Source organism: Amblyomma maculatum, chromosome 1 (genome assembly GCF_055883805.1).
Source record: "Amblyomma maculatum isolate TAMU_Amacu chromosome 1, ASM5588380v1, whole genome shotgun sequence".
In the NCBI taxonomy this organism is placed as follows: Eukaryota; Metazoa; Arthropoda; class Arachnida; order Ixodida; family Ixodidae; genus Amblyomma; species Amblyomma maculatum.
The window spans coordinates 240,498,366-240,523,678 of NC_139344.1; the positions used below are offsets into that span (position 1 = coordinate 240,498,366).

A 25,313-nucleotide genomic window follows, 5' to 3' on the forward strand; every position below is an offset into this window, starting at 1 on the left:
GGAGTAAAAGAAATACACCCAAAGGTGTTTCTTTTTTTTTTTTTCTTTCTTCCTGAACCCCTTTGAACCGGCTGGAGCAGGGCCGAACTGGTTCAAACCAGAATGGAATATCTCCGGAGCCGAAACTGAACCCGAATCAAACCTGAAAAAATTTTAGTTCGGCACCCTGCCAGAAAATGTAGCTGTTCCGAGAGAGGATGATTAGAGATAGAGCATTTATTGTGCTGCGTGTGAGCTGCACACTAGAGCGTGAAGCCATCTCACATTAACCTGCTTGAAAACGGCATTGATCTGGCTTGCTTTTTTCATGGTCCCACACACCATTCCACAAGTGGGCACACCACCCTTGAGCACACCAGATAGCTAAGGCCACACAGTCGAGCAGTCTCCAAAGTATTGAAATGAAATTTTGCCGGTCATTTGGTATATGGAGGCGGGTTGTAACTGGGGGGGGGGGGGGGGGGGGGGGTTGTAACTGTATGATGAAGTGAACGTGGGTGTGCTCAGGGGAAATTTTCATGCTGCATTGCTGTTACGGGGTGAAGCCAACATAAGCCTCAGCCGCAGCTTTTGCCTGATTTGTTTCTCTGCCAAATGCATTGCGGAAACCAGTTATACGCAGTTTTAATTCATATTTTATTTAGCATATATTGGTAATAAGTTTAATAAATTTGTAAATGCTCGGAAAGACGAGAACAAGTGGGTGGGACAAACATAGCATTTGTCCCGCCCACTTTTCTCATCCTTGTCTTCTCCGATCGCATTCAAATTTAATGTCCTGTAACAACTAACCCAACAGACAACTTCGTTAATCTTTATTGGTAACAATATTTGTCATCTTGTGATAGCTGCTACAGCTTCGATGCAAGGCAAGTTAAACCTACCAACGTCCAGCGAACGATGAGCTGCCCGCATGCCGTTAAGTGACGCATCGATGTGCAGGAAGCGTATCACCACTGTGGGTGCTGTGTATTCTTGGCCATACATTACTGATGGGCTTACTTATTCCAACCTAAACCTAAAGTAATGAAATTTTGATATTGAACTTCTGTGTAATTTCCTTAGAGTTCAGTTTGTCCGGGTTTGACTATAGTAAGTTACAAAAGAGTGTCAGTGATTCCAGAGATTAGTGCCCTGAATTTTCTTTTTAAGTTCAACAAATCATATTTTTGCATTGGGCTTGCCATTGCACACACTGTCCTACAACATTGTTTTTGCTGCGATTAACGAACAAGCAATTTTGGGTACTTGTTTTCTTCTTGTTCGTGATGTGCAAGACATTACTGTAAATGGATCACTACTTGGCGTTATTCCACAACCTGTAAATAATTTATAATTGAATTTCAACCCTGCTTCTGCTTCTGGGAGCATGAAAAAAAAAAAAACTCCGGTACAGTCGCCGTTTCTCCTCTCGTGAGTTCCCTTCTTGAGGGATGCTGGCTTTGGCATTCTGGTTAATCAAAACGATGAAAGAGCAATTATGCCAGTTTTTACATCTCTCACATGGCCTATACAGAACTTGATGTCATAGCCATCACTGGGCTGTTGAAACCTAAACAGGAAAGAGAAGAAACTAGGTTATAAATTACCAAAGCAGTGAAGGCTCATATAAGAGGTGCTCGTGAAGTATTTGTAGCAACATAAGGCACATCATGTATTATGTTATTCGCTTGCAAAGCATTTGCGGTGCTACCAAAGCAGATGCAGAAAATTTTTCCATTCGTGCATGACTACCAACAAGAAGCTTTTATACCATTTAAAAGTAAACCTGCTGGAATTTAAGAGCTAAGCAAAAACCTTGCTTGTATAAATCTCCACTATGGAATGAGGCAGATACTGCGCCTTTTCTTTCCCCAAAAACCCGAATCTTAATATGTTTAACGCTTTGCCAAACTCTCTGCAAATCTGTCACTGTTTAACTCTTTCCCTACCGTGGGCAAAATGGCCATTTTCTGTAGGTTTCATTAGATTTTTTTCTCTGCAAAGACTATCATGTCTAAAATTTCATACAATACACAAAAATACAGCTAAATAGATTCGCTTTCTAGGCATACAACTTTGAATATGAAGTTGGGGGTTGTAACACAATATAATTTCCCAAAAACCATATTTTAGAAAAAAAAGTGAACAAAACTTGACGAAATGCACTTGTAAATGAAACAGCAAAAATTTAAAGAATTTTTTGAGATATACAAAATGCAGAGCATTATATTGGCCACTCCCTGTCAAAAAATAAATTTTCAGTATTGAGTAATGTTCTTGATGCATAATGAGCAATCAACGAGGGCCGCTGCAGAGCGCCATGCCGAAACTGATGCCCGGTTCCCTTCTTGGACAGAACGCCACTCCCTATTTTGCGGGAGGCAAGATATCGTGCCCAAATGATGATACCTGGGAATGAGATGAATGACACGAACAGCGCAAAAAAAAAAAAAAAAAAAAAAAAAAAACGTACCCAGAGCGGTACCAGATGTATGCAAAACAGGCCAACAAAGTGTGGCCGCAGATGTTCCGGGCTGGTTTCCATTGTCATCGAGGTCGGAACTGAATTCTGACGATAAGGCAGCATCTTCAGAGTCACTGCTGCTTGGGCCATCGAAAAAATGGGTCGTAGACAGTGTGAAATCGTCAGATTCGCGACGTTTCGAAGCGTGCGTCGTCAATGCAGATGCCGCCATTCTCGCAGGTGACTCCGACGCACGGTGGAAAAGAGAGAGGTGTTCCGACGGCGCGCGGCCGCTTAGTGTGGCCGGAAGAGAGGGCAGCCGCAAGGGGCAGCACGTGTTCTGGGGGCCATCCTCTCCGCCGGTTCTGCTGGCGTGCCTATGAAGCACCTGCGCGCGCGCTGATAATTTCGCTCTTAAATCAGCATTAAAAGGTCCTAACCCTTAGATATTTATTTTGCGATATTTACGCCCCATCTTCTGAGCAGATAGAAACTTTCGTAACGCTGACTAAACAAATAACTCCATTTCCAAGCAAACAAACGCGTCGTCTGCTCGAGCAGGCGACACGCTGCGCTCACCGCTCCGGAGCACGCATCGGGCGCGCTTCTAGCGGATTGTTGCAACGTCTAGCCAATTAGAAGCTTCATGACATTATGCCGCCGGTGCAATGCCTCTTGGGTAGCTGTTCAACGCATGTGAAATGAAGGTTCGCTATTCTATCCACCCCTTGTTCGCATCGCAACCAGAACGCCGATTACATGGCGGTGAAGGAAGCAAGATTAAAGCGCTGCCGGGAAGTTTGAGTGCCCGCTTCATCCTCGCGGGCGCGATAACCGTTGCCACACGAGAAACTGCGCTGCGCCAGATGGTATCAGAATGAACTTGGCGCTCCAGTGGCAAAGTGAAGTATCGAACACAAAAAAGCAAAGCTATCTGTAGCCGGATGCGCGTGTCTATCTCAGACGACGGCGTCCACACGGTCAGACTGGGGCTTTTGCCGCGCATTCGATCTGCTGTTCACACTTCATGCAGGCATGCATAGCCTGGGCCGCATGAAAGAAACAAAGAAACTGTGCACAGGCATGAAGGTAATGTGCGTCGTCTAATGATTAAAGTAAACAGTTGCAGCCAAAAAACATTGTTTTAATGAGGGAATTCTCCATGACCTTAACAATTTCTTCATTTCACTAGTTATGCTTGGAATACGTTGCTTGCTCATTGAACTTTAACGTATTTTTGCGCAATCCTTGTTTTGGTGAAGGTAAGATTCGAAAAACATCTCTGTGCTGCCCGATGCCACAAGCGCATCAGGAACACCACGCGTACAAATTTCCGAATCATTCACTACGGTGTCTGCAGATAATTTGCAACGCCAAGACATAAATTACAAAATACAATGTTATGCCACAGTTGAAAAACAGTGTGCGATTCACAAATGTCGTAGAATTTTGAATCCTGCGTCGTGCGCTGAGACTTGCGCAAGGGCGTTATTGGAGTGGCCATAATTACTAGCGCAACGAAATTATGCAATATCTTCTCAATGAATTTGAAAGCTGAAGCAAAGGAAAATAGGGGACAAAGTTTAAGAAATATAAGAAAAATTATTTGTCTTCAGAAATTTTCATTGCTCGCTGTTTTCTTAAAATTAGTGCGATCGTACGTTTGTATAAGTTGAGACGTTATATGAATATATAAATAGATAAATATGCTGAGAACATAGTGTGAAAGTATTGCCGCTCTATCACAAACGTTTTTTGAGACAAAGGCCTGCTAAATAGGCAAAATTTCATTTCCTGGGCCGATTTCGCCCCGCCGCGGTGGTGCAGTTGTTAAGATGCCTGACTACTGTGCCGGAGCACCCTGGTTCGATCCCGACCGCCGACGGCTGCGTTTCGATGGAGGCGAAAAGAGGCGTCCGCGTGCTGTGCGATGTCAGTGCATGTTAAAGATACCCGGGTGGTCGAAATTACTCCTAAGCGCTCCACTGCGGCACCTTTTTCTCTTTCCGCTTTCACTCCCACTCTCCCCCCTTCCCTAAAGGCGCGCGTCAGGTGTCCACAGAACATTTGTGACAGATACTAAGCCTTTCCTTTCCTGTGAAAATTAATTATATATTTTAGGAGATTTCATAAAAACAGACTAGGTGTTTCTTACAAATCTGGTGGAAAGGAGTAGCCGGAACTGCTTGTCTTTTATTGTTTATGTAAATAAAAAAATCTACCCCCCCCCCCCCCAAAAAAAAAAAAGAAAATTATCCGAATACAAACAAAAGCATGCATATATTTAGTGGGACCATTTTCAGCTACCCAACTTTATTATTACTTTTGTAATCAATGTAGTCAATAACCAAAGTTGTCAAAAACAAGAACATAAGCGCGGCACTCCACTTCTTCGTTATTAATTTCCTATGCCCCGAAAAAAAAAAAAAAAATTGGCAGCACAACCAATTGCAGATATCTTCTTTCCAGTCATCAGGCAACAGTATATCAAAATTTTAAAATCAATTTATAAGGTCGGCCGACCATCCTTTGTTTGATCTTACATGGAATCGGCCTATAGCATCCTACCTTCAAATTGTGCTGTAATGCACGACACGCACGTGTACATGGCAATAAAAAGAAATGGGAGCAAAGGTGAGCCTACGGGTTCTGCTGTTTAAATTTCTTGCGTCATGTTTACATTTGGGGGGCCCGCTAAAGCCTTCTAAAATTGTCCGTAATGCAATAAATCAGGACATTAGCGTGTTTTTGCTATCAACCGGAAAAAACAACTGCGAGAAAAAATTCAAATTGCGAAGTGCGCGCACGTAACTGTGCTCGTTTTTTTTTATTTATTTATTTTTTTTTAATTTCCAGCACGACAGTACCAGAAACTTTGCACATGTTGGCAGCTGTGAATGCTCACATAGTCATCTTGCACTCCTTTGGATGCTCTTTACGCGCCACTCACAGGAGTGCTTTAAGGAAATATTGTATTACTCGCGTTTGTCATAAACCTCAGAGCTGCATATCAATTAAGGAATCAATCATGCGGCCCCGAGTCGAATTATAACCTAGAAAATGGGCAGAAATATAAAGGTACATAATTCCAAGAACAAAAAAATTGTTTCAAGCAGGCGAACGCCCCTATGTGTCAAAAACAAGCGCCCGTCCTAGGCGCGCCCATAAAAACGCCAGCGAAACGAGCGACAAGACGGGCTGGATGGATGGATGGATTAAATGAATATAGGAGCGTCCCCTTTGAAACGGGGTGGTAGCAGTAGCTATCATGCTCATTTTTCTCCCTATATCTTAATTATTGATTTAGAATGGTCAACTAAACCATCATTCTATTAAATTTTTGTTCCTACATTACTAACATTGTCACTTCTCTGCTTTTAAGCCACCGATCTTCCGGTCGTTTTTGCTAGTTTCCACCGCCGGTTTATTCACCCGGCCACTGTTATCTCTAAACCCCAGAGCTTCAGGAACAGTGATTGCGCCTGCATCAACTTCCGGATGGATACCATTACATTCGAGTATAATATGGTCAACTGTTTCACTGGAGTTTCCACATACAGCGCATGCGTCATCTCTATTGTTAAATTTCTTTTTGTAGCTGCGTGTTCTAAAGCACCCTGATCTAGCTTCAAAAAGTAGGGCACTGCCTCTTGAGTTATCAAAGAAATCTTCCTTCCTGATCTGCATTTTCCCACTTTCGGTATAATTCCACACTGTTTCTTTTCCATCGAATTTATCCAATTTTTACCTTCGGTGTTTTTCACCTGTTGGTTAATGCTCTTTATTTCTCCGTCCTTGTGACTAGCATACTTACTAGTTCGTTTCCTAGTTCTTTTCCTCCATTGTGACCCCCAGTACCCGTGCTGCCCCCAGTACCCGTGCTGCCTCTGGCGGCCGCGCCGTGCGTAAGTCACACTAAGCGGCCGCTCCTCGCGGCGCCGTCGGAGCACCTCTTTCTTCCACCGTGCTCCGACGCTGTCTTCCTCCATGCATAGAGTTTCTTACTCTTACCTAGAGGGAACGCTGTGCTGCCGTCTATAGGCGTTTACATGGGGTTTCCAGACGGCTAGTTCAGCCACCATGAGCGCTCAAAGCATTATGGGCCGGAGAGCTACCGAGTGCAGAACTACAACTTTTGGTCAACACTAATGCAATGATAAACGTTGTTCTACCGTAAATAATGTCCGAAGATTGAATATTGTGACTATAAATTACAAAAAGAGAGAGAAACAGAATGCCAGTCTGAGATTTATCCAATATAAGCGATGGCTCTTTCTCCTATTGGCTTAGTTTTGAGCAGCACAAATACCAATATTTCGCACTTAATAGGCAAACTTTGAAATAAAAAAAATGTTATAAAAATGTTTATCGTTGTGCAATCGCTTAAGGAAGTTTTTAGTGGCATTTCGGGGAACAAAAAAAAAAAAAAAATTGGCGACGTCTGCTTCTGCGCCTTCGCTACTATGGCTTTCGCGGTCTATGTACGCACCTTCAGATGATAAGGAAAAAGAAACACCGCAGTAACGCCACTCCACGTACTCGAGAAAAACCCACTGTCACGCAACAAGTAGCACACCGGCCCATGATTCTTAGCGCGCCCATGGTGGCTGAAGTGCAGCGCCCTCAGCTTTCCCTCTAATTAGTGCAAGGAACTCTATGCACTAACTAGAGGGAAAGCTGAGGGCGCTGCACCATGGGCGCGCTAAGAACCTTGGGCCGGTGTGCTACTTGTTGCGGGACAGTCGGTTTTTCTCGGGTACGTGGTGTGGCATTACTGCGATGTTTCTTTTTCGTCGTCATCATCTGAAGGTGCGTGCATAGACCGCGAAAGCTATAGTAGCGAAGGCGCAGAAGCAGACGTCGCCAATAAATGGTTTTTGTTTCCCGAAATGCCACTAAAAACTTCCTTAAGTTATTGCACAACCATGAATATTGTAATAACGTTCTTCTGTTTCGCATTTTGCATATTAAGTGCGAAATATTAGTATTTGTGCTGCTCAAAACTAAGCCAATAGGTGAAAGAGCCATCGCTTATATTGGATAAATCTCACACAGACATGCTGTTTCTCTCCTTTTTTTTTTTGCAATTTATGGTCACAATATTCAATCTTCGGACATTATTTTGTAGACCAACGTTTATCTTTGCATTAGTTTGGCCAAAAGTTGTAGTTCTGCACTCGGTAGCTCTCCGGCCCTTGATGCTTTGAGCGCCTATGGTGGCTGAACTGGCCGTCTGGAAGTTCTGTTCAGTTCAGTCGTTCAGTCGTGTCCGACTCTTCGTGACCCTATGGACCATGTCACGCCACGCTTTCCGGTCTCTCACTATCTTCCTAACATCACATAACTTCATCTCCAGTGCCTCGAGGATGCCATCTAACCATCGCGTTCGCTGCCTACCCCTTCTCCGACGACCCTCAACCTTTCCCAACATCGAATCTTTCTCCAGCGACTCCTCTCTTCTCATCAGATGACCAAAGTAGCTGAGCTTTTAAAAACTCCATGTAAACTCCCATAGACGGCAGCACAGCTTTCCCTCTAGGTAAGGTAAGAAACTCTATGCCTCCATGCTGCCGCATACTCGAAGCGCGTTCAAAAATAGCCACCTCGCGGGAAAAAAATTGCACAGCGATAAAATCTAAGCTTCAGTTAGCCAACTACACGCTAGATGGCGTAGCGTTTCCGTGAGCGACGCGAAAAGGTTAAAATTTGCGTGCGAAGTCATCGTTAGCTGGCCGGAGCGCGGCCGCGGGTGTTCCGGGCTGGTTTTTGTCGTCAGCGGGCTCGGAACTGAATTCTGACTATAATTGGCAGCATCTTCAAAGTCGTTTCTGCTTGGGTCATCGATTTTGCGACGTTTCGAAACGCGCGTCGTCGGCGCGGATGCCGTCATTCTCGCATGCGACTGAGACGTTGTCGCGAGTTCGGAGCGCGTTCAAAAATAGCTGCTTCACGGGGAAAATGTAAACAGCGTAAAATTCGAAAATTAAGTTATCCAACTACACACTAGATAGTAAAGCGTGTCCGTGAGCGACGCGGAAGGGTTCAAAATAAGCGCGCGAAGTCATTGTTAGCGGACTAACGATGCCCCATGGGCGCGGTGGGACAGAGTCAACTGCTGAGCAAAACCATGACGAACGATGCTTTCGTACGAAGTCCTAATCATTTTAAGCGGAGTTAAACCTCAGCTGATTTTTTTTCAACGTGGATGCAAAAGCATTCTAAAGCAATGGGAAACTGTGTAGTGGAACATGTTGTGTCTGTGAAAGCAAATAGCTTCACAATTTTAGAAAGCTGTTCATATAACTGCAGCTTGAGGAGCTGTTGATTCTTCAGGCAATATATATATATATATATATATATATATATATATATATATATATATATATATATATATATATATATATATATATATATATATATAAAGGTTGGTGTACGTACATAATTTGGAGGTGCAGAAATGAGGAAATGGTGAGGTAAAATGCATTTGCGGTGGCTTGTTGAAACATAAAAATTATGAAAGCATTAAGGGCTCACAAGTTGCCAAAGTACAACAAGGCCAAAAATCGTGCATAAAATTTTTTGAGGTACAGAAACTATAGCGCCACACTTTGTAATCCTTGTTTAGCTAAAATTTTAACTTTCTTAAATTTGCATTTTGTGTAGAAAAGTTGATGCAAATGATGAAATGGCAGCTTTGGCCAAATTTTAAATTTCGCATTAATTTTTTCGTGTCAATTCACGGGTCTTTGTATGTCTCATGACAAAATTTCATAGTGTAATATGCATTAGAAATTTAGAAATTATACTTTAGAGTGTTAGATCTTCTGCATTCATTTGTGACTTTCGCATTATTCCCTGTTATTACTTTATTCGTTGCACGGATGGCACCACATAATCGTGCCTGCTGACTTTCCTCTCTGTGCATGCAATAGTTGTTCAAAGCTATTTTTGTGGGAGACATTTTCATGTAAATATGCATGCTGGTGTTTTATTTGCATAAGTACTGAACACCTAAAGCAAGAACTGCCGCGCCAGGGTAGCGCAGTGGTTAGTGCGCTCAATTACTGTGCCCAAGATATCCGGATCAAATCATGCCTCTGTGGCCGGTTTTCGATGGAGGCGAAAAGCAAAGTGCCCATGTGCTGTACGTTGTCAGTGCATGTTAAAGAACCCGAGGGGGTCAAAATTTTCGGAGCCCTCCACTATGGTGTCTCTCGTAGCCTGAGTCTCTGAGATGTTAAGCCCCGTTAAGTGAACCAAACGAAACCTAGAGCAAGAACTATTGTCATTATTGCACTGAACAGGGTTTTGTGAACAAGCTGACTTAAAATATTGTGCAGTTCTTATAATGTTCTAGAAAGGCTTTATTAGAGAGTTCATTGTAAATTGCAGTAGTTGTGCTAGCTAGCCTAAATTATAATGCAAATCTGAAGTCATCAAGGGTAAATGTGTGTGCCAAATTTGGTTACATTTCATGCATAAATAATAAAGGTTTCTTTTGTCCTGTCCCCCTTTGGTAATTTAAAAATATTACTTCTTGTGTTGATAGAGTGCAAACATTTGTGGCCAAGAATGGCAAAACAGCATTATTGTGTACCCAAATGTTGCAATCAGTTTTAAGATGGACACTTTATTATTGTAGAACTTTGGTGATGCATTCACTGTTTTTGCAACTTCCTGGTTTTGATGCTCAAGGCCTTAAGCGCTGAAAATATCCCATAGAGTTAATGTTTTGTTCTTGTTAATACTGTCTTGGATAACATTATATCCCAGCAAGTATGTTCAAAATTTTGACACATTCTGGGCGTATAATATAGTATTTCAGCCTGGGATCACGAGACATTATATGGATAGCAGCAAGTAGCATTTTCCTGCCGCTGTGGCTTCTCTGTCGTGTCTAGGTGGAATTGGACGATGCACCTCCCCGCAGTAAAATGAGCGCATCAAAAGGCAGGCTATTCCTGCTGCGACGCAACATGAAGAGGAGAAATACTGTGGCTTTTTCACAGTGCCTAAGGGGCAAAGAGGCGGCATCTAAAAAATAAGATGTACTTACATATGAGTGGACTGCGTCTAGGGAAAGTGGTATGAAGAACTAGTATGCCTTTGCCTATGGGTCGATGCACTGGTCTGCAGCCATAAATGGAAGTCTGCCACGGTATGCTTACGCCTGTGAATTAGTTCAAGAGGTATCCAGAAAGAGATCCCAGTTACTTTTTCCGATTCTGTGAACGTACCACATGTATTGCAATGTTCTGCCATGCTGAGGTTAGTGCAAATGCACTCTGGATTCTATAAACACTAGGAAAAGAGCTATGCAAACCTTGTGCCAAGGAACATTAGTCAACATCTTAAGAAGCAGAAGTGGCAATAAATCCCTTTATGCCTCATTCATCTATTACTTTTTGAAATCTTCGGCACTTTGGATCATCTGTTTTTCTGGAGGATTTTTTTGTCACTTTTTAAAAGCGTATCCAGTTTCCATTGAAATCATTCAATGATAATAGATGGCTGAGTGACAGATTGTTCCGATTATCAAGACTCTAAAAAGTGATGTTAGATTGTTAGGCTTTTGCTGATGAGATGTTGATTTTGCTCATGCAAGGCTGCAGTCAGTCAGTGGTTAACTCAAGGGATAAAATGGTGCACAGAGTAAATATCATTCAACCGAATTCAACCTTTGCATTTGCTGTGTCTCTTTTTAGAACAATGCCGTATAGGTCAGTAACTGCATACTTAGTTGTTCAACTTGCTGTTGCACATTCCTGTTCCAGCCGGAGTTCTACCAGGTGTGCCACACAAAGAAAGCGTACGAAGAGTGTGGACCAAGCATCTGCCGCCACAACCCAGTGTTTGGAGCTATGACATAGGGATAAATCTCTCAAAAACTTTTTTTTTTTTTTTGGGGACGTGCATCAGTGCATAGTTGGCGACCATCTTGTCACAATTCTTTGACAGACTGCCACTGTATGATGGCTTGCTTTTCTTTAGTTTTCTAAGCCACATTGAGGACCGCAAATCATGCAATATTTACCTCGGCTTTAAGTAGAAGTTGAATAGTGGTTCATCAGCTGGGCTCAGGTTGAGCTTTAAGCGGTAACTGCATGAGGCAACAAACCCTAGCGATCCGTCGCACGCCGCCGCCGCCAACGCTTGTCGTTGTTGCTTGTGCATACCGCACGGAGCGACGGGGATCAGCGACAGAGAGGCGCGTTTTCAGCATTGCTCTGTTACCGCCGCCTTGTCATTTGGTCAAGGGGAATGCAGTCGCGCTATATCCCATTTCTAACACTAAACAGCATGAAGTACGATAAAACATTGATGAAATTTTTTGTAACGCATCATATTTTTAAGGGTCACAGCGCAGCGGTGCGCTACTACACTGCGATGCCGACTTGCATTGCGAGCATGCAACGACTTTCTCCTGCTCCTTTTGGAAATTAACAATATCTAGCCACGCTAGCTTATTAGCAAACCATATCCCGTAGGAGCACTCGAGCAGACGACGCTCTGGCGCGTGATTCCTTTGAGCAGCGTCACCTGGCGACAAATAGTCATATATTGTCTAAACGAATAAAAACGCATTTAAAGGCCACCATTCACGTCATATTGGTGGCACAATTTATTATACAGAAAAGGTTATGTAAATTGCGCCACCTGTATAATAAATACCATGTCAGAAAAAAAAACGTTTTGGTGGCGCAATGGATTAACACTACCCATCTCTGCACTGATGCTACTTGAACATCTATCTGTTCGACTCCAGCATTGAATTTTTTTTCTGAATATTTTTTTTTGTAATTGCCTTCACCGTAATTATATCCTGCCTTCAGTGAGTGTATGTGACCTTTAGGTTCACCTTTAAGTAGCAATCGGTGTGACAACAGTTACACTAAGATATTGCCTTCCTCATAATCATTTTCTGCCTCAGTGAATATATGTTACCTTTAAGTTGCGTTCATAGACACCTTTCAGCAACAATCACCGTTTACAGTGAGTGTATGTTACCTTTAGGTTGCGTTCAGAGAGACCTTTAAAAAATAATCGCAGTTTAACTCGCTGAAAACGTCTCCTCCAGTGCGCCTACGGGATATGGTTTGGCAATACGCAGCCACGCTAACCTTTTTCTTTCTTTTGTTACCCTTCCAAGCTTTTACTGAATTATCTCGATGCACTCATATATATACACGGATCAGACGAAGTGAGCGTGTGAAGGCACCAGGTTCTTCGCCCAAACCGGACTAGGAAAACAAACTTCACACGCAATAAAAAGAAAAAAAAGCCGGAACGGAAGTTGAGCACCCTAAAGCCCTCTGCAATTGGCTGCCTCGCGAGCTGCTTCCAGGCGACACGCGAAATTTTCTAGAAACCCAGAAACCGAGCGACAGCGACGAGCGGCAATAGTTTGGCGGCCCTCAGCCCGTCGCGCGGCTTGTCGCCTCATGTGTTTAGCGCTTTATTGACAGTTGAACTTCATTGACCTGTTTACATTGGGTTTGCTTCTTGTATGATTTGTTTGAGGCCCAAAATCTTGTCATGAATTATGGAAGAATACAAGTTCTTCTTTGAAATGTCATCATATTTGTGTGCACTTGTATCTCCACATACTGCATGAAAACTTGTGACTCATTTTGCATGCTTTATAAATTCTGAGTAATTTCCTTTTTTTTTTTATCCTTTTTTTTTTGCACCTCTGTACTGTGAGCTTAGTTGAACCACTCTTCAAACGTTTACTGCGCTGTGTATTTAATTATTTCCTTCTGTTCGCACCCTCTATTTTGATCATCATGTAAAGAAATTGTACTACTTTATTTTTTCTATATACCACATTAAACTTGTTGAAGATGGCAAATTGTCTCCAAGTGTGTGTGTGGGGGGGGGGGGGGGGGGGGGGGGGGAGTATTGTTCTGTAAAGTCAGTGCAATATGTTAGTGAGAGTGCTGCATGTTTATTGGTTGGGTGTGCCTCCACTGCAAAATGGTTACTATAATCAGCTCTTTAGAAGAAGCGGGAAAGCCTCTGTCCAGTGTTATTACCGTGCAACTTTCTATGGAACAGCTTGATAAAGTGGTTTTGTGTTCGCATTCAATGCCGTAACTGTAGGTCAACTGTGAAGTAAGGCAGCATTCAGCATTGTTTTGTTGTGTGCACCACCTGCACAGGTTAGCAGGTGCCAAAGTGGAGGGAAGGCTGTCCCCCTCTCTATTTGTAGGGGAGAGGCCACAACGTGGCTGTCGTGGGAACAGGAAGAAATTAAACCTTGCAAATCTGGCAGTGCAAGGTGTCTCAGCAGTTCACTCGGCAAAGTTCACCAGAGAATCTTTAATGAGCAAAAAAGTACATGGCAAAGTATTCAAGCAAACATTTTCCGAAACGCAGCACTTTCGAAACACAAGGACAAAGAAGGGAGAGTAAAGACACGACAAAAAAAAAAAGTGTAAGGAACTCTTACATTTGAGCAATATAATGCAGAAACAACTAGTCTGGCAGCGTATGCTACTGAAATTATTCCATCAACCTCCTGTCAAGGGTATTGCAACAGAGAACACTGCGCCTTAATGTAGGCACTTGCATACACAATTTTCGTAACTTTTCAGGCCAGCCAAGGCATGTCAAAACTGCTCCTAAGCCATGCAAAGGGCTCTAGTTACTCTGCGCTCTGCTGGGAACTACTGATGTCAAAAAATGCATAGATTGCAGACAAACTGCAAATATCCTTGACATGAGTGCTTTCAGTTGCTGGTGTCACTCAAACCATGCCTGTATGGATATCCACAAATGTTTTAAGAATATCGAAATGATCAAAACTTTGCTTCAATTTGCTTGCCGGTTAGAGGCACAGCTATGCATTGGTGAGTGCATTGTGGAGTTTGTAGAAGTTCAAAATGCACCCTTCAGTTCATGGCTACATGGTTACACTGTCCAGCAATTGGGCTTTGTTGTAATTGTTCTGTTTTGCAAGCTTATGTGGGCAGCTGTGTAGAGGGTGCAAGGTGAATTTTGCGCTGAAGTTATTTGTGTGGTATTTAATCTTGGTCAAAGGAGTGGCAACTGTAAGGAAAGAATTTTTGTGGAAAGCAAATCCTCTTGAAGAGGGGGAAAGCTGGAAGTATCTGGTATCTGTTGCTTTCAGCTGGATTCTGTATGATGCTTGCCAGCAAAAATTGTTTCGATGGGTAGTGAGGGGAAATCTATGCATTATAGAAGCACCAAGCAGCTGGCTTCTACTGTGGCCTTCATGGCAGAACCTTATCAGCTGACAACCTGTATCAAATACTTCCATTGCAGCATTAGCTTGGAAAATGACTCCACAGCAATTGCAAAAAAAAAAAGAAAAACATCATTTTAATGTAATGTGTACTCCTTGCAACATCAGACCTTCAGATGAGAATGAGCAACCTACAGCACTAAACGCATCAAAAACTTTAGCATTGTTGCTTGACTGGGAATCTGCGAGGAAGTAATGATGAGATGCAGCAAAGTGATGTGGCACAGCCCACACTTTTTGCATCACTTTGTCAACAAAATTTCTTTTTTTCCACCAGAATTTGCTTTACTTTGTGAATGAACAGCCTTTTTTTAGAAAATTATAGCTAGTGTGACTACAAAGGCGTACACTTGCCTTGCGTTGCCCAGACAACAGAATGATGTTCCTAATCCTTGTTATAACCCTTTCTATACAGTCTCGAATGACATTGGGCCAACAATGCTTCAGCCAGTCGTGCAGTCCAAGGCTAGTATCCAGGGGTGCTTTCCTCACTGTTCAACTCTGACTAGTGTAGGTGGTAAACTTTTGTAATAATTGTCTATATCCATGGGTCTCGAATAACCACAGTGTACCGAGTGGCCGCACAATGCTGTGTTCTCAAAAACACAATGGTGAAGGTAAGTGGCAGCTCTGCAGTGACATGAATTAGAAAAATTTTAATTTTTTTCTTAACATCATATGTGTGGATGCAGTCGTGTGAATTTGTTGTGTAACACCACATTATGTACACTTCTGTCTTAAATGGCCAATGCCTCATTATATTTTATGGAATCGGCACTTACATTTCGGTAGTGAAAGAATGTTGGTGGTTTTTAGAATTGCAATACTTGTCAAGAGCTCCACAAGTCATCATAGTAAACATGTAATGAATTTGAGTGTTAATCTAGTATGTGTCGAGATTCGCCTTCACGATAACAGTAACCATGATACCAGTTCAACTCCAGAAAAAACCATCTTCAGGTGCCCCGCCGTGGTGTTGCAGTGGTTAGGGCGCTCGACTACTGTGCCCAAGGATGCGGGATCGAATCCTGGCTGCAGTGACTGCTTTTCAACAGAGGCAAAAAGCAAGGTGCCTGTGTGCTGCACAATATCAGTGCACATTAAAGAACCCCATGTGGTTGAAATTTCCGGAGCCCTCCACTACGATGGCTCTCATAGCCCGAGTAGCTTTGGGACGTTAAACCCCACAAACCAAACCAAACTTCAGGGAAAAAAACCACATGGCCTTAGCCATGGCAAGAAAAAATAAGATGGTTTGACTCTGCCAGCCTACATAGTATCATCCGGAAGTGTCCATATCCCATCTTTCCACATGTAAGGACTTTCCAACCTAACTTTAGGGGGTGGGACAAGTGCGTTTTGAATGTGGGTCACTCAATTTTCAAGCTGGGCAAAGTCTATTTTGGACGTGGGTCAACTCAATTTTCAAACTGCAAAATTATTTTGGTAGTGGGTGAGAGAGAGAGAACATAATTTTGCACCCGTCAGAAGGTTATTGAAGATCTGAGGCGCAGCTCAGGCCCAGCCACACTCTCCTTCATTGGCTGTTGACCGGTATCTCCTGGATATCAGCAGCGGCCAGGGCGATTAGGATGGCTTCACATTGTCTTTTTTCGCTCTGTTTGAGAAGTAGTGCCTTTCAGGCTCTCCAAACCTACGACACTTCCATATCATGTGGATCATGTCTGTTATTCCCTCGCGACATTTGTACCTAGGGCAGTTAAGTTTTGAATGTCGGTCATATGGACAAAGTGCATTTTGGTATTGGGCCAAGTAAATTTTATGAGTGGTCAAGCCGGGTCAACTCAATTTTTGAATTAAGTCCCATTTCTTGGAGTGGGCCAAGGCAGTGTCAAGAAGTAATAGTTGTGGTTTATTAAAAGAAAAAGGAAGAAAAAAAATGTCTGAACCATGGTGTTGGAACACAATGTTCTAAACCCAGTTTTGGGCATGGGGCTCACCAGAGCACAACTGGACTTACTGACGCTCGAATTCGGTCGAGGCCATGGTTGCATCCTAGACATGCGTAGTATACTTTGCCATGCATTGCCGTTCATGTCCTGCAAGGCGATCCCCAAAATTGAGCTTTGGTCTATTACCATACTCGCCTATTCCTTTACAGAGTCTGGCTAAGGTATTTTCTTCATGGCAGATGTCGTCGCAATTGCTGGAGACAGACTAGAAGTGCTTTTGCACTAAAAAAATGTGGCTTATATATAAGAACTGCAAGGAATGCTGGATGTGGGAGAAATTGGGCAGTGAAGACTGCTTTTTGTATGAACCCCAAATTTGTTCTTTGGATGCCATCACCTCAAGCCCTGGAGTGGCAGTGATTGATGAAATTGGAGAGAAATAGAACATTTATCGCCACCAGTCAAAACCGCACAGCAGAACTTTTACAACAGCAGGCAAAGCTTGACAGATGATTTTGCTTTGCACTTTGCCGCTGCGGCAGCTGCATAGCAAGGCCTACAGTTTCTGTTGTGTATGAAATTCGAGGCTTTTATTTTAAATGATTGGGTCATATTAGGAACGTTGGAAACTCCTCACAAGTAGAAATCTCCCAGATCCGCTATAGTAGGCTCCCAGTGGCAAAATGCGAAAACGAACATATAAGAAAACAAGAAACTGATCAGCATGCTCGAAGGGAACAAAATGTAGCGCACCAAGACAAGGATAGAGAAAGAAGACACACACAGCGCTAGCTTCCAACGACATTTTGTTCCCTTCGATCATGTGCTAACAAGCCAAAGTATCTACCCTTCTGATCAGCATGCCTCCCTCCGATTGTGACAGGCACACTGCCCGAGCTGGACTTTTTTCTAGGCACTCCTCTGTATTTCTTTTCATCACGATAGTAAACCTCATTCGCAGGTATAGAATGGCTGCTAACATTCATACTAGTTACACTAGCAGCATTCCTTTTTAAAGCTAAGAATTTTCACATCTTGAGCTCAAAATATAGATGTTATTGGACCTTTTGCTTGCACTTTGCACTAATTTCATTAATTAAAAACTTGAGTTGTTGGACATTGCTTCAATATTGGAATACAAGTACAGCACATAAGGTAGTAATATGTAATGAATATATTGGACACAGCTGCACACGAGAAGGTGGTAATTTTCCTTGTCTCTTCAGGAGCAGTGCTAATAAGGCAGGATAAGCAACTATAAAAGTAATCAATCGACAATTAGTAGGACAAACATTGACAATCAATTCTTTTTATTTTCTAAAGAAAACTCAAATTTACAGCAGAAGGAGCAATGCCGTTGGGTATAAGGACCTTTGAAGCACTGCACGGGTTGTGTGAAAGGGAGGTTTCCTTTTCTCCACTTTGCCACCTGCCAGCCATGGTAGGTAGTAGTAGCAGCTTTACATATCAATTCACTTCATTGATTCAGTTCACTGTGGTAGGAGGCAAGTGGTTTTACGACTCGATTTTTTTAGGGATGCTGTGTTTCACCTCCAAGAAGGGCTTGTAATGCTTTTGCATTAATAAACCATCTTTCAATGCACAAAAACAAATTGTATTACACACCACAAGATGTTAAGGCGAGGCAAAACAAGAGGTCTGTGTAAAAAAAAAAAAAAAAAAAAAAAAAAAAAAAAAAAAAAAAAACTCCGGGATGTTGGCCTGAGCAACAATGCTCCAATCTGCTACTCTGAACTTGGTTAAGAAAGAGGAACCATAGGCGATGATGGAGACAGAATTTGTGAAAATATGCAAGCATAAGAGATGACTCAGTAATGCCAAGGGCATAAAACATGCACAAGCTGTCACTTCATTCACTTTGTCATTTTTCGCACTTTCTATTGCATGGTCACTCTTGCAAAAACATTGTCTCTGTGTAGATCTGGGCGTTGCAGAGCACGATGAGAGATAGTGCTTCAGGCATGAGACATGCACAGTAAGTGTTGTTTCCAGGAAGTAGATTGATCACATTGATCACATAGGTCACCGTGGAGACCTGGCACAATACACAGTATAGACCAGCAAAATGCCACGGAAGTTTTTCCGAGTTCCATGCAGCGAGATGAGGGACCCAGGTGAGAAGGCAGCTATGCAGTGCCGGTGGTTGCAGTAGTCCTAGTGCGAGGTCTGCAATGCTAGCGGTCTCAAAGGGCTGGTTTGAGGACACGGTCTGCATGTGCAATTGGGAAAGGTGTGTTCGGAACAGGAAGCGCTGCAATGAGAAGTATTGTGTGCTTGTGGCTGTTTAAAGAAAAACGAGTATGCGGCTGGCAGTGTCATGCCAGGAGTTGTAAGCAAAAGTAACCCTACTTGATGCAATGGTCAGGTGAAATGGACATTGTGAGCATAGCTGTGAAAGTTCGATTGAGGCAATTGATTAAGCTGTTTGGGAGCAATAGGTGGTGGTCAGCCTGTTTGGTGGAGTAGGAATGAAGACTGCTGTTGACTCTAAAAAGAAAGCAGCGGCCACGGTTGATAAATTGATGGAAAGCACCACGATGTTAGATGCAGTCATGCAGAATAAAATTTGCAGCGTCAGGAGCGCTACTGATAGGGATTGCGCTTGCACCTGTGTGGTAGTACATTGCAAAAAAAACTACAATCCATTAACTGCCCGACGTGGAACGAACCATGAAGGGCTAACATTACTGAGACTGTAGGAAGGCTTGCGAGGCTGAGAGAACATTAATTGGTTGGAGGAAGCCCACTGAGAGAGTAGCTGGTCTTTTCCTACACTGATTGCAGTTTCCTACAGAACTGGTAGTAGGCATCAACATATAATGTAAAGCAGAGTGATGAGATGTGGCCAAAAGGATTGAAAACGTGGTTGTTGGTGCAAAAGGTGTGAAGATAACTGGCACTGGGAGGATCGTGAACAGCTGTGTGGAGTGGTTGGGCACGGCGATGAGAATGTCGGGGGCCATCAGAGTTAACGGTTTGTGGTATACAGTAGTGTTACCTTGGAAGAGCAATCAGTACACTGAAGGGATAGGATGAATTTGAGACAGTGTCTAATAAGTGTAGCTCGACATCTCAGTGCTGTTCTCAACCAATGTTAAACACACAGACGGAGAACAACCTGCAGCTATCATCACTGCCAGAATTGTTGGACAATGCAAAAGGCAGTAATTGTACTGTAATTGTACTTTTGTACGCCTCATACCAAATTGCCTAGATGGCCCGTAGAAAGAAAGCAAACAGAGTGCATTGTGATTTGTCACAACTTCAAAAGGTTGGCTGTACAAATACAAGTGAAATTTCCGACACCCCACAGTAGTGCTAAACATTCACAATGTGTGATGTAACTAGGCTCTGCTGTATTGAAGAGGCAGCTTGTACAGGTGATTACATGGTCATGCCTGAATTATCTGAGAAAGGACAGTGCTTAGTCTATGACCACTGGCAGCAATATGGACTTCTGTTTGGGGCAGCAGCATCAAAGTGTGTAAGAGTAAAATGCTGGTGAGCTTCAAATCACTGCAGCAAAGGCTTTTTCTTGGGGAAGTCCTCAAAAGAAACTCTTTTTATTACTGAAGTCAGTGAGGGGAGGTGAAATTGCAGCAAATTCTTAAGGAGCGACAAAAGTATGGGCATAGGCCCAGGAAGCATTGCACACCATTGGAGGAGCAAAGCGTGAGGAAGTCCTTCATAGTGTTCTTCTTATTTGGATCAGGACAAACACCCGTGGCAAGAACAAAATCCAAGATGGTCTACAAGAGTTTGAACTCCAGGCTCACATGTAAGAAGAGTGAAAGAATCTTTTAAATACCACTGATTTAGAAGAAAAGATGAGTGAGAGTACAAAGATAGCACGGGCATATGGAACACGAGACTTTGCAATAGCCATCTGTAATTGGTTTTGAAATAGCCAGAGTGGCCAAGTGGCGAGACATTAAACTGGCGCAGCCCACCAGGTGTCACAAAGGCAGTTCTCCCGCTACAAATTCACAATAACATAGTCAAAGTTGATGAGCAGCTTTCCTTCATGGAGACAGTCCAGGGCGTCGCCAGTGAGTGGTCAAGGGGTACAAGCCCTTTTGGTTACCGTGCTCAGATGGCAATTAGTGCAGAAATGCCAGAAACCATCTGTGAACTGTTCCGGGTACCACTGGCTAAGGGTAGCTGAATTCGGAAAAGTCCTTGTTTGTAGGCACCTCCTGATGCTTTCTTGGCTCTTATTTAGCGTCCTATCTGCCGGTGGGTATTCTACCCTGTTTAGCCGATAGTGCTCAGTAATTTCTTTATAGCTGACTAGTTTGTCTCTGTTCAGAGTGAACTGAGGGTCAGAGCCTATCTGGTAGGCGAGACCGTGGGCAAGCTTAGAGTTCCCTCATTTTCCTAAAGCTGGGAGTGGGCTGGTGCCCATATTAGCTGGATTATTCTGTCATCCTGATAAGTTTCTAATATCCTCTTTGCTTGTGGAGAGACCCTTCCCTTGAGAAAATAGAATATTGCTGTTTTCGAATCACTTATAACTATAGTAGCCACTGTCCCCGCTGTCGCAAGGGCAATGGCCACCTCTTCAGCCGTGTCAGCTAAGCTCGTCCTGACCGAGCCGCTTATTCTTAGTTTATGTTCATCATCTGCTACTATTGCAACCATAACATGCCTGTCCTCATACTCGACGGCGTCGACATAGACCACATCCTGTCTTCCTTGATATATCTTTTGCAGCATTTCGCCCTTTTCTTCCTTCTTTCCTGGTGCCGCTCTGGATGCATGTTTTGTGGCAGCGGGGGGATGTTTAGGCGCTTCCAAACATCCATCGGAACATCTATTTTCTGGTCCCCTTGGCTTTCATATTGAATGCCTAGTCTCGGCAATATGTTTCTTCCCGTCCGGGTCTTCAGCAGTCTTTCATATTGAGAGACTTGGTTCGCCTCTATTACTTCTGCCAGCGTGTTGTGCACCCCCAGCTTCATTAGCCGGTTCGTAGACTTACTGATAGGGAGACCAAGGGCTGTTTTTATGCTCTTTCTGATGACTGGTTCAATCTTAGCCTTCTCGCAGTTGGCCAGATGCGAGTACGGGGCAGCGTAGGCGATCCTGTTGAGGACAAAAACCTGTACAAGTTTTAGGAGGTTGGCTTCTCTCACGTCCGACTTGCGATTAGTGATGCGTCTAATTAGAAGTATTGTTTGTTGTGCACAACCTTCGAGGCTCCTTATAGCTTCTCCGTGACGACCATTTTCCTGTAGCCACATACCTAGGATCATATCCTAATCTTGTCCACTCCGGGGATGGGTACTCCGTCTGCCTTTAGTTCGATTCTCGGTTGTTCTTTGTCCAATCTGCTGTGGTGGCTGATACACGAGCATCTCGGCCTTTTCGGGAGAGCGTTTGAAGCCTCCAGGGGTTACATATTTTTCAGCCATTTTCACAACTGCCTGAAAGGTGCCTTCAATTTATCCACCACTGCCTCCTGCAGTCCAGTGTATGAAGTCGCCTGCGTACAGGCTGTGGTTTAGGCCCTCAATTTCTTCTAGCTTTGATGGAAGCTTGATCAGTGCAACACTGAAGAGCAGGTGTGAAAGGATTAAGCCCTGGTGTATCCCTCTGCTGCCCAGCGTAAATTTGTCCGACGTGTGTTCTCCAGTTTGGTTGGTGCCTTCTTGCTTTGAGAGAAAGTCTCTTACATAGTTGTAAGTTCCTTCACCTACGTCAAGATCTTGTAGGTTTTTTAGTATTGCTTTGTGTTTGACGTTATCGAAGGCCTTTGCTAAGTCCAGGTCCAGGATAAATTGCGTGTCTTTAATATGTGCTTCGATGATCTGATGATCTGGTGTTGGATTTGCAGCATAATGTCCTAGGTTGCCAGACTAGGTCTAAAAAAGCCAATTATAGAGTTGGTAGAGTTTGTTGTCCTCCATTATCTGCTTAGTCTTGTCTGGATCATGTGTTCCATGAATTTTCCCATGCACAATGTCAAAGAATTGGTCTTAGATTTTCAATCTGTAGCTTTTTGCCAGGTTTGGAGATCACGACGATCTGCGCTGTCTTCTAGATGGTAGGAAGTCGTCCTCGTTGCCAGCAGTCTTGCATGTATCCTTGCAAGGGCAGTGATTGAGTCGTCATCCAGATTTCGCAGCATCTTGTTGCTCACTCCATCTGGCTCCGCTGCTGACTGTTTTAAGGCGGGAAATTTCAACCTTGACTTCCGTTTCTTCTAACAGATCCACAGAATCCAACCCGAAGTGGAAACAGCGCGACAGAAGACATTTCTCCGGATTTGACCTTTCTCAGCTGTGTAAAAGGCACCACATAATGTAACACATAAAAACCTAGGCAAGGACCACATCATCTAAACGGTGGTGGAAGGAGGACCACAAAGAATCAATTCAAGGCTACACTAGTTTAGCGGGAAACCTTCAGGGAATCAGAAGCCAAACAGAAAGCGATAACAAATACAGAAGAGTGGGCAACACCACTTCATGTAAATGTTAAAGAAGCAGCCACAGAGGTGCCCCGAAGAAGCAGCTCTGGAGGAGGTAGCCAGCCATCCTCTGCACTTATGGAAGGCCAAAAGGGGATTGGAGAAGATAAAGCAACGAAGATGGAACAAGACCATACGCTGCAGACTGGCCCGACTCCAACAAAGAAATAGAATATGCACTTCCGCTATGAAGACAAAATTGAGAGTCTATATGCAACAGATTGGGCATATCCATAGGACTAGCGAAAACCTGGAAGCTACTATGCTATCGCTTGAGCCAGAAGGTTGCAAGTCAGCACTGAAGCAAAACCTCCAAAAGATTGTCCATCCCTCCGATGAGACAGAAAAGGAACTTCTAGAAGAAATATAGGCACATTATATGGGAACTCCTGTCCCTGAAGACTATCACAGACTGCCAAACCAGGACGTGGATAAAGTCTCTTAGTTCCAGCTCATAGGTTCTTAACTGTATCCCAGCCATCCCATAAAGATGAATCAGCCAACATCAAAGTGCTGTTGGAACCAGGAAAGGTGCCAGGGTTATGGGGAAGGGCCATCAGAATAGAAATAGTGGTACTCCTCCACAGCTCGCTTGCTTGAGATAAAACAGTACTGATGAGACAACCATTCCGAAGCTGCATCATGTGTACTACTCACCTCTAACAAAGATAGATGTAGTCTAGGTGAGACAATAAAAGAGCATTTGGCAAAACCTAGCGCACACATTATGTGTAAGATATACAACTTCATTCACTTGATTGCTGTTCACACTGCCACAAGGAAAACTGCTAAGAACAAGCTCCAAAAAAGAACTTTATCAACGATAAATTTGTATGTCAAGCATGTGCAGACACAAAAAAAATTTGTGAAGAGCTGAAAACGGTGCGTAGCCCAGCAGAGTCGAAAACTATAGTGAAAGCAAAGCCTTTGTAAACAACTAAAAACATATTGTAGCAAAATTAGTCGGAAACAAAACTGATGGATCGCATCTAAAATCAAGCTGAATGAAACAAGACTAAGCAGAGAAAAGACCCAAGAGCACTAAGCAGGTCACCTAGACAAAAATTGTGATTCAGCTTCCAAAACTACACGGTTATCAATAGATTTAAGGTTTCCATTTTACGCCTTCGAGACCATGCACACATTTCATTAAGGAATATCTATCATTCACTTGGGCTTCCTCCGTCTCCAGCTCTTCCAGTTCCTTTTGCCGCTTCATTCGGGAAAGCAAATATTCCTTAAATTGCGCTTCCGCAACAGATTTTCCTCGAGCGGGTGGTTGCGAAGCCAGCGTGACAGTCACTGTAGTTTTCTCATTGCTTCCAAAATGCTTCCGCAGTTCACTTCCACAACTTAGCTCCTTTCCCGCCCACCACAGTTTAGCATCATCAATGGACAGCGATTCTTCTACGTCCCCTTCGTCGATGCCCACCAATAGCATATTTCGTTCAGCGGCCATTGCTTCGGGAAGCTCCAAGGCGGATAACGTTGTCTTTATCATGTCCTTTGTGCTCTCTGTAATGCTTTTTGTCACCGGCTTGCCAGACTCCAGTTGACTGTTTGACACCCTCGCTAACGCTTCTGCCGTCACTTTCGAAAGGATTACACTTGGCTCTGACAAAGCCGATGCTGTAGCTTTTGGTGCATCAGGCAGCTTTCCCGTGAGAGCCTCGAGCCGTCTGGCAAAGCTTTCAATATTCGACGCTGCATGCCGAATGACCAAAACATCATTGTAAATATCGGTAACATCTCGTATGAGCACATCAAACGTAGTGCTCAGCGAAGTTTCGACGAGAAAGTGAACAGCGTTTCCACATTGGACTTTGATCTTCACCATGTCTGCATCAGCCCACTAACACCGTTATGACACCGCTCACTGCTTCCACCGTACAACCGTAACCGTGCACCGTGCTAGTGGCTAGAACAGTTTTTTTTCTTGCGACGGTATGACCAGTATGACCACGACAGCTGCCATGACAGTCCAACCTGCCCAGCCGGTCAAGGTCAGCCAGCCAGCCTAAGCCAGCCAGATAAGTAATATTCTGAATATTGTTATAGATGACAATGCTAAACAATTCTTACAAAAAATTTCTCATAGCTATAATTTATCTTCGTAAGTAAACAAAGTCAAAACTGAAATAAAAATTAATAAAAAAATAATATATTTAAAATAAATATATATACATTTTTATT

The 25,313-nt window shown here is 43.3% G+C and overlaps 2 protein-coding genes across 3 annotated transcripts in view; one reads left to right on the forward strand and one right to left on the reverse strand.

Annotated features, from left to right (window-relative positions):
• The window catches only part of Arp3 (Actin-related protein 3), a 35,642-nt gene extending 22,344 nt beyond the window's left edge, over positions 1-13,298 (forward strand). Inside the window, exon 12 of one of the 2 annotated variants that reach the window (XM_084590692.1) lies at positions 2,687-2,891. In XM_084590692.1, coding sequence (XP_084446818.1) covers positions 2,687-2,875 — 189 coding nt within the window. In that variant the 3' untranslated portion in view covers positions 2,876-2,891. Of the gene's footprint in view, positions 1-2,686; positions 2,892-11,220 lie in introns of those variants that run through there. The other variant, XM_084590693.1, reaches the window with a different exon arrangement.
• Positions 13,299-17,920: 4,622 nt separating this feature from the next.
• On the reverse strand, positions 17,921-25,134 carry LOC146206040 (cilia- and flagella-associated protein 298-B). Its single transcript, XM_084590694.1, has one exon. The coding sequence runs from the start codon at positions 24,955-24,957 to the stop codon at positions 24,226-24,228; it is 732 nt and encodes a 243-aa protein (XP_084446820.1). The 5' UTR covers positions 24,958-25,134; the 3' UTR covers positions 17,921-24,225.
• Positions 25,135-25,313: the final 179 nt, after the last annotated feature.

Coding starts and splice junctions, on each gene's coding strand:
- LOC146206040 (XM_084590694.1), bottom strand. CDS start 24,957: ATGGTGAAGATCAAAGTCCAATGTGGAAACGCTGTTCACTTTCTCGTC.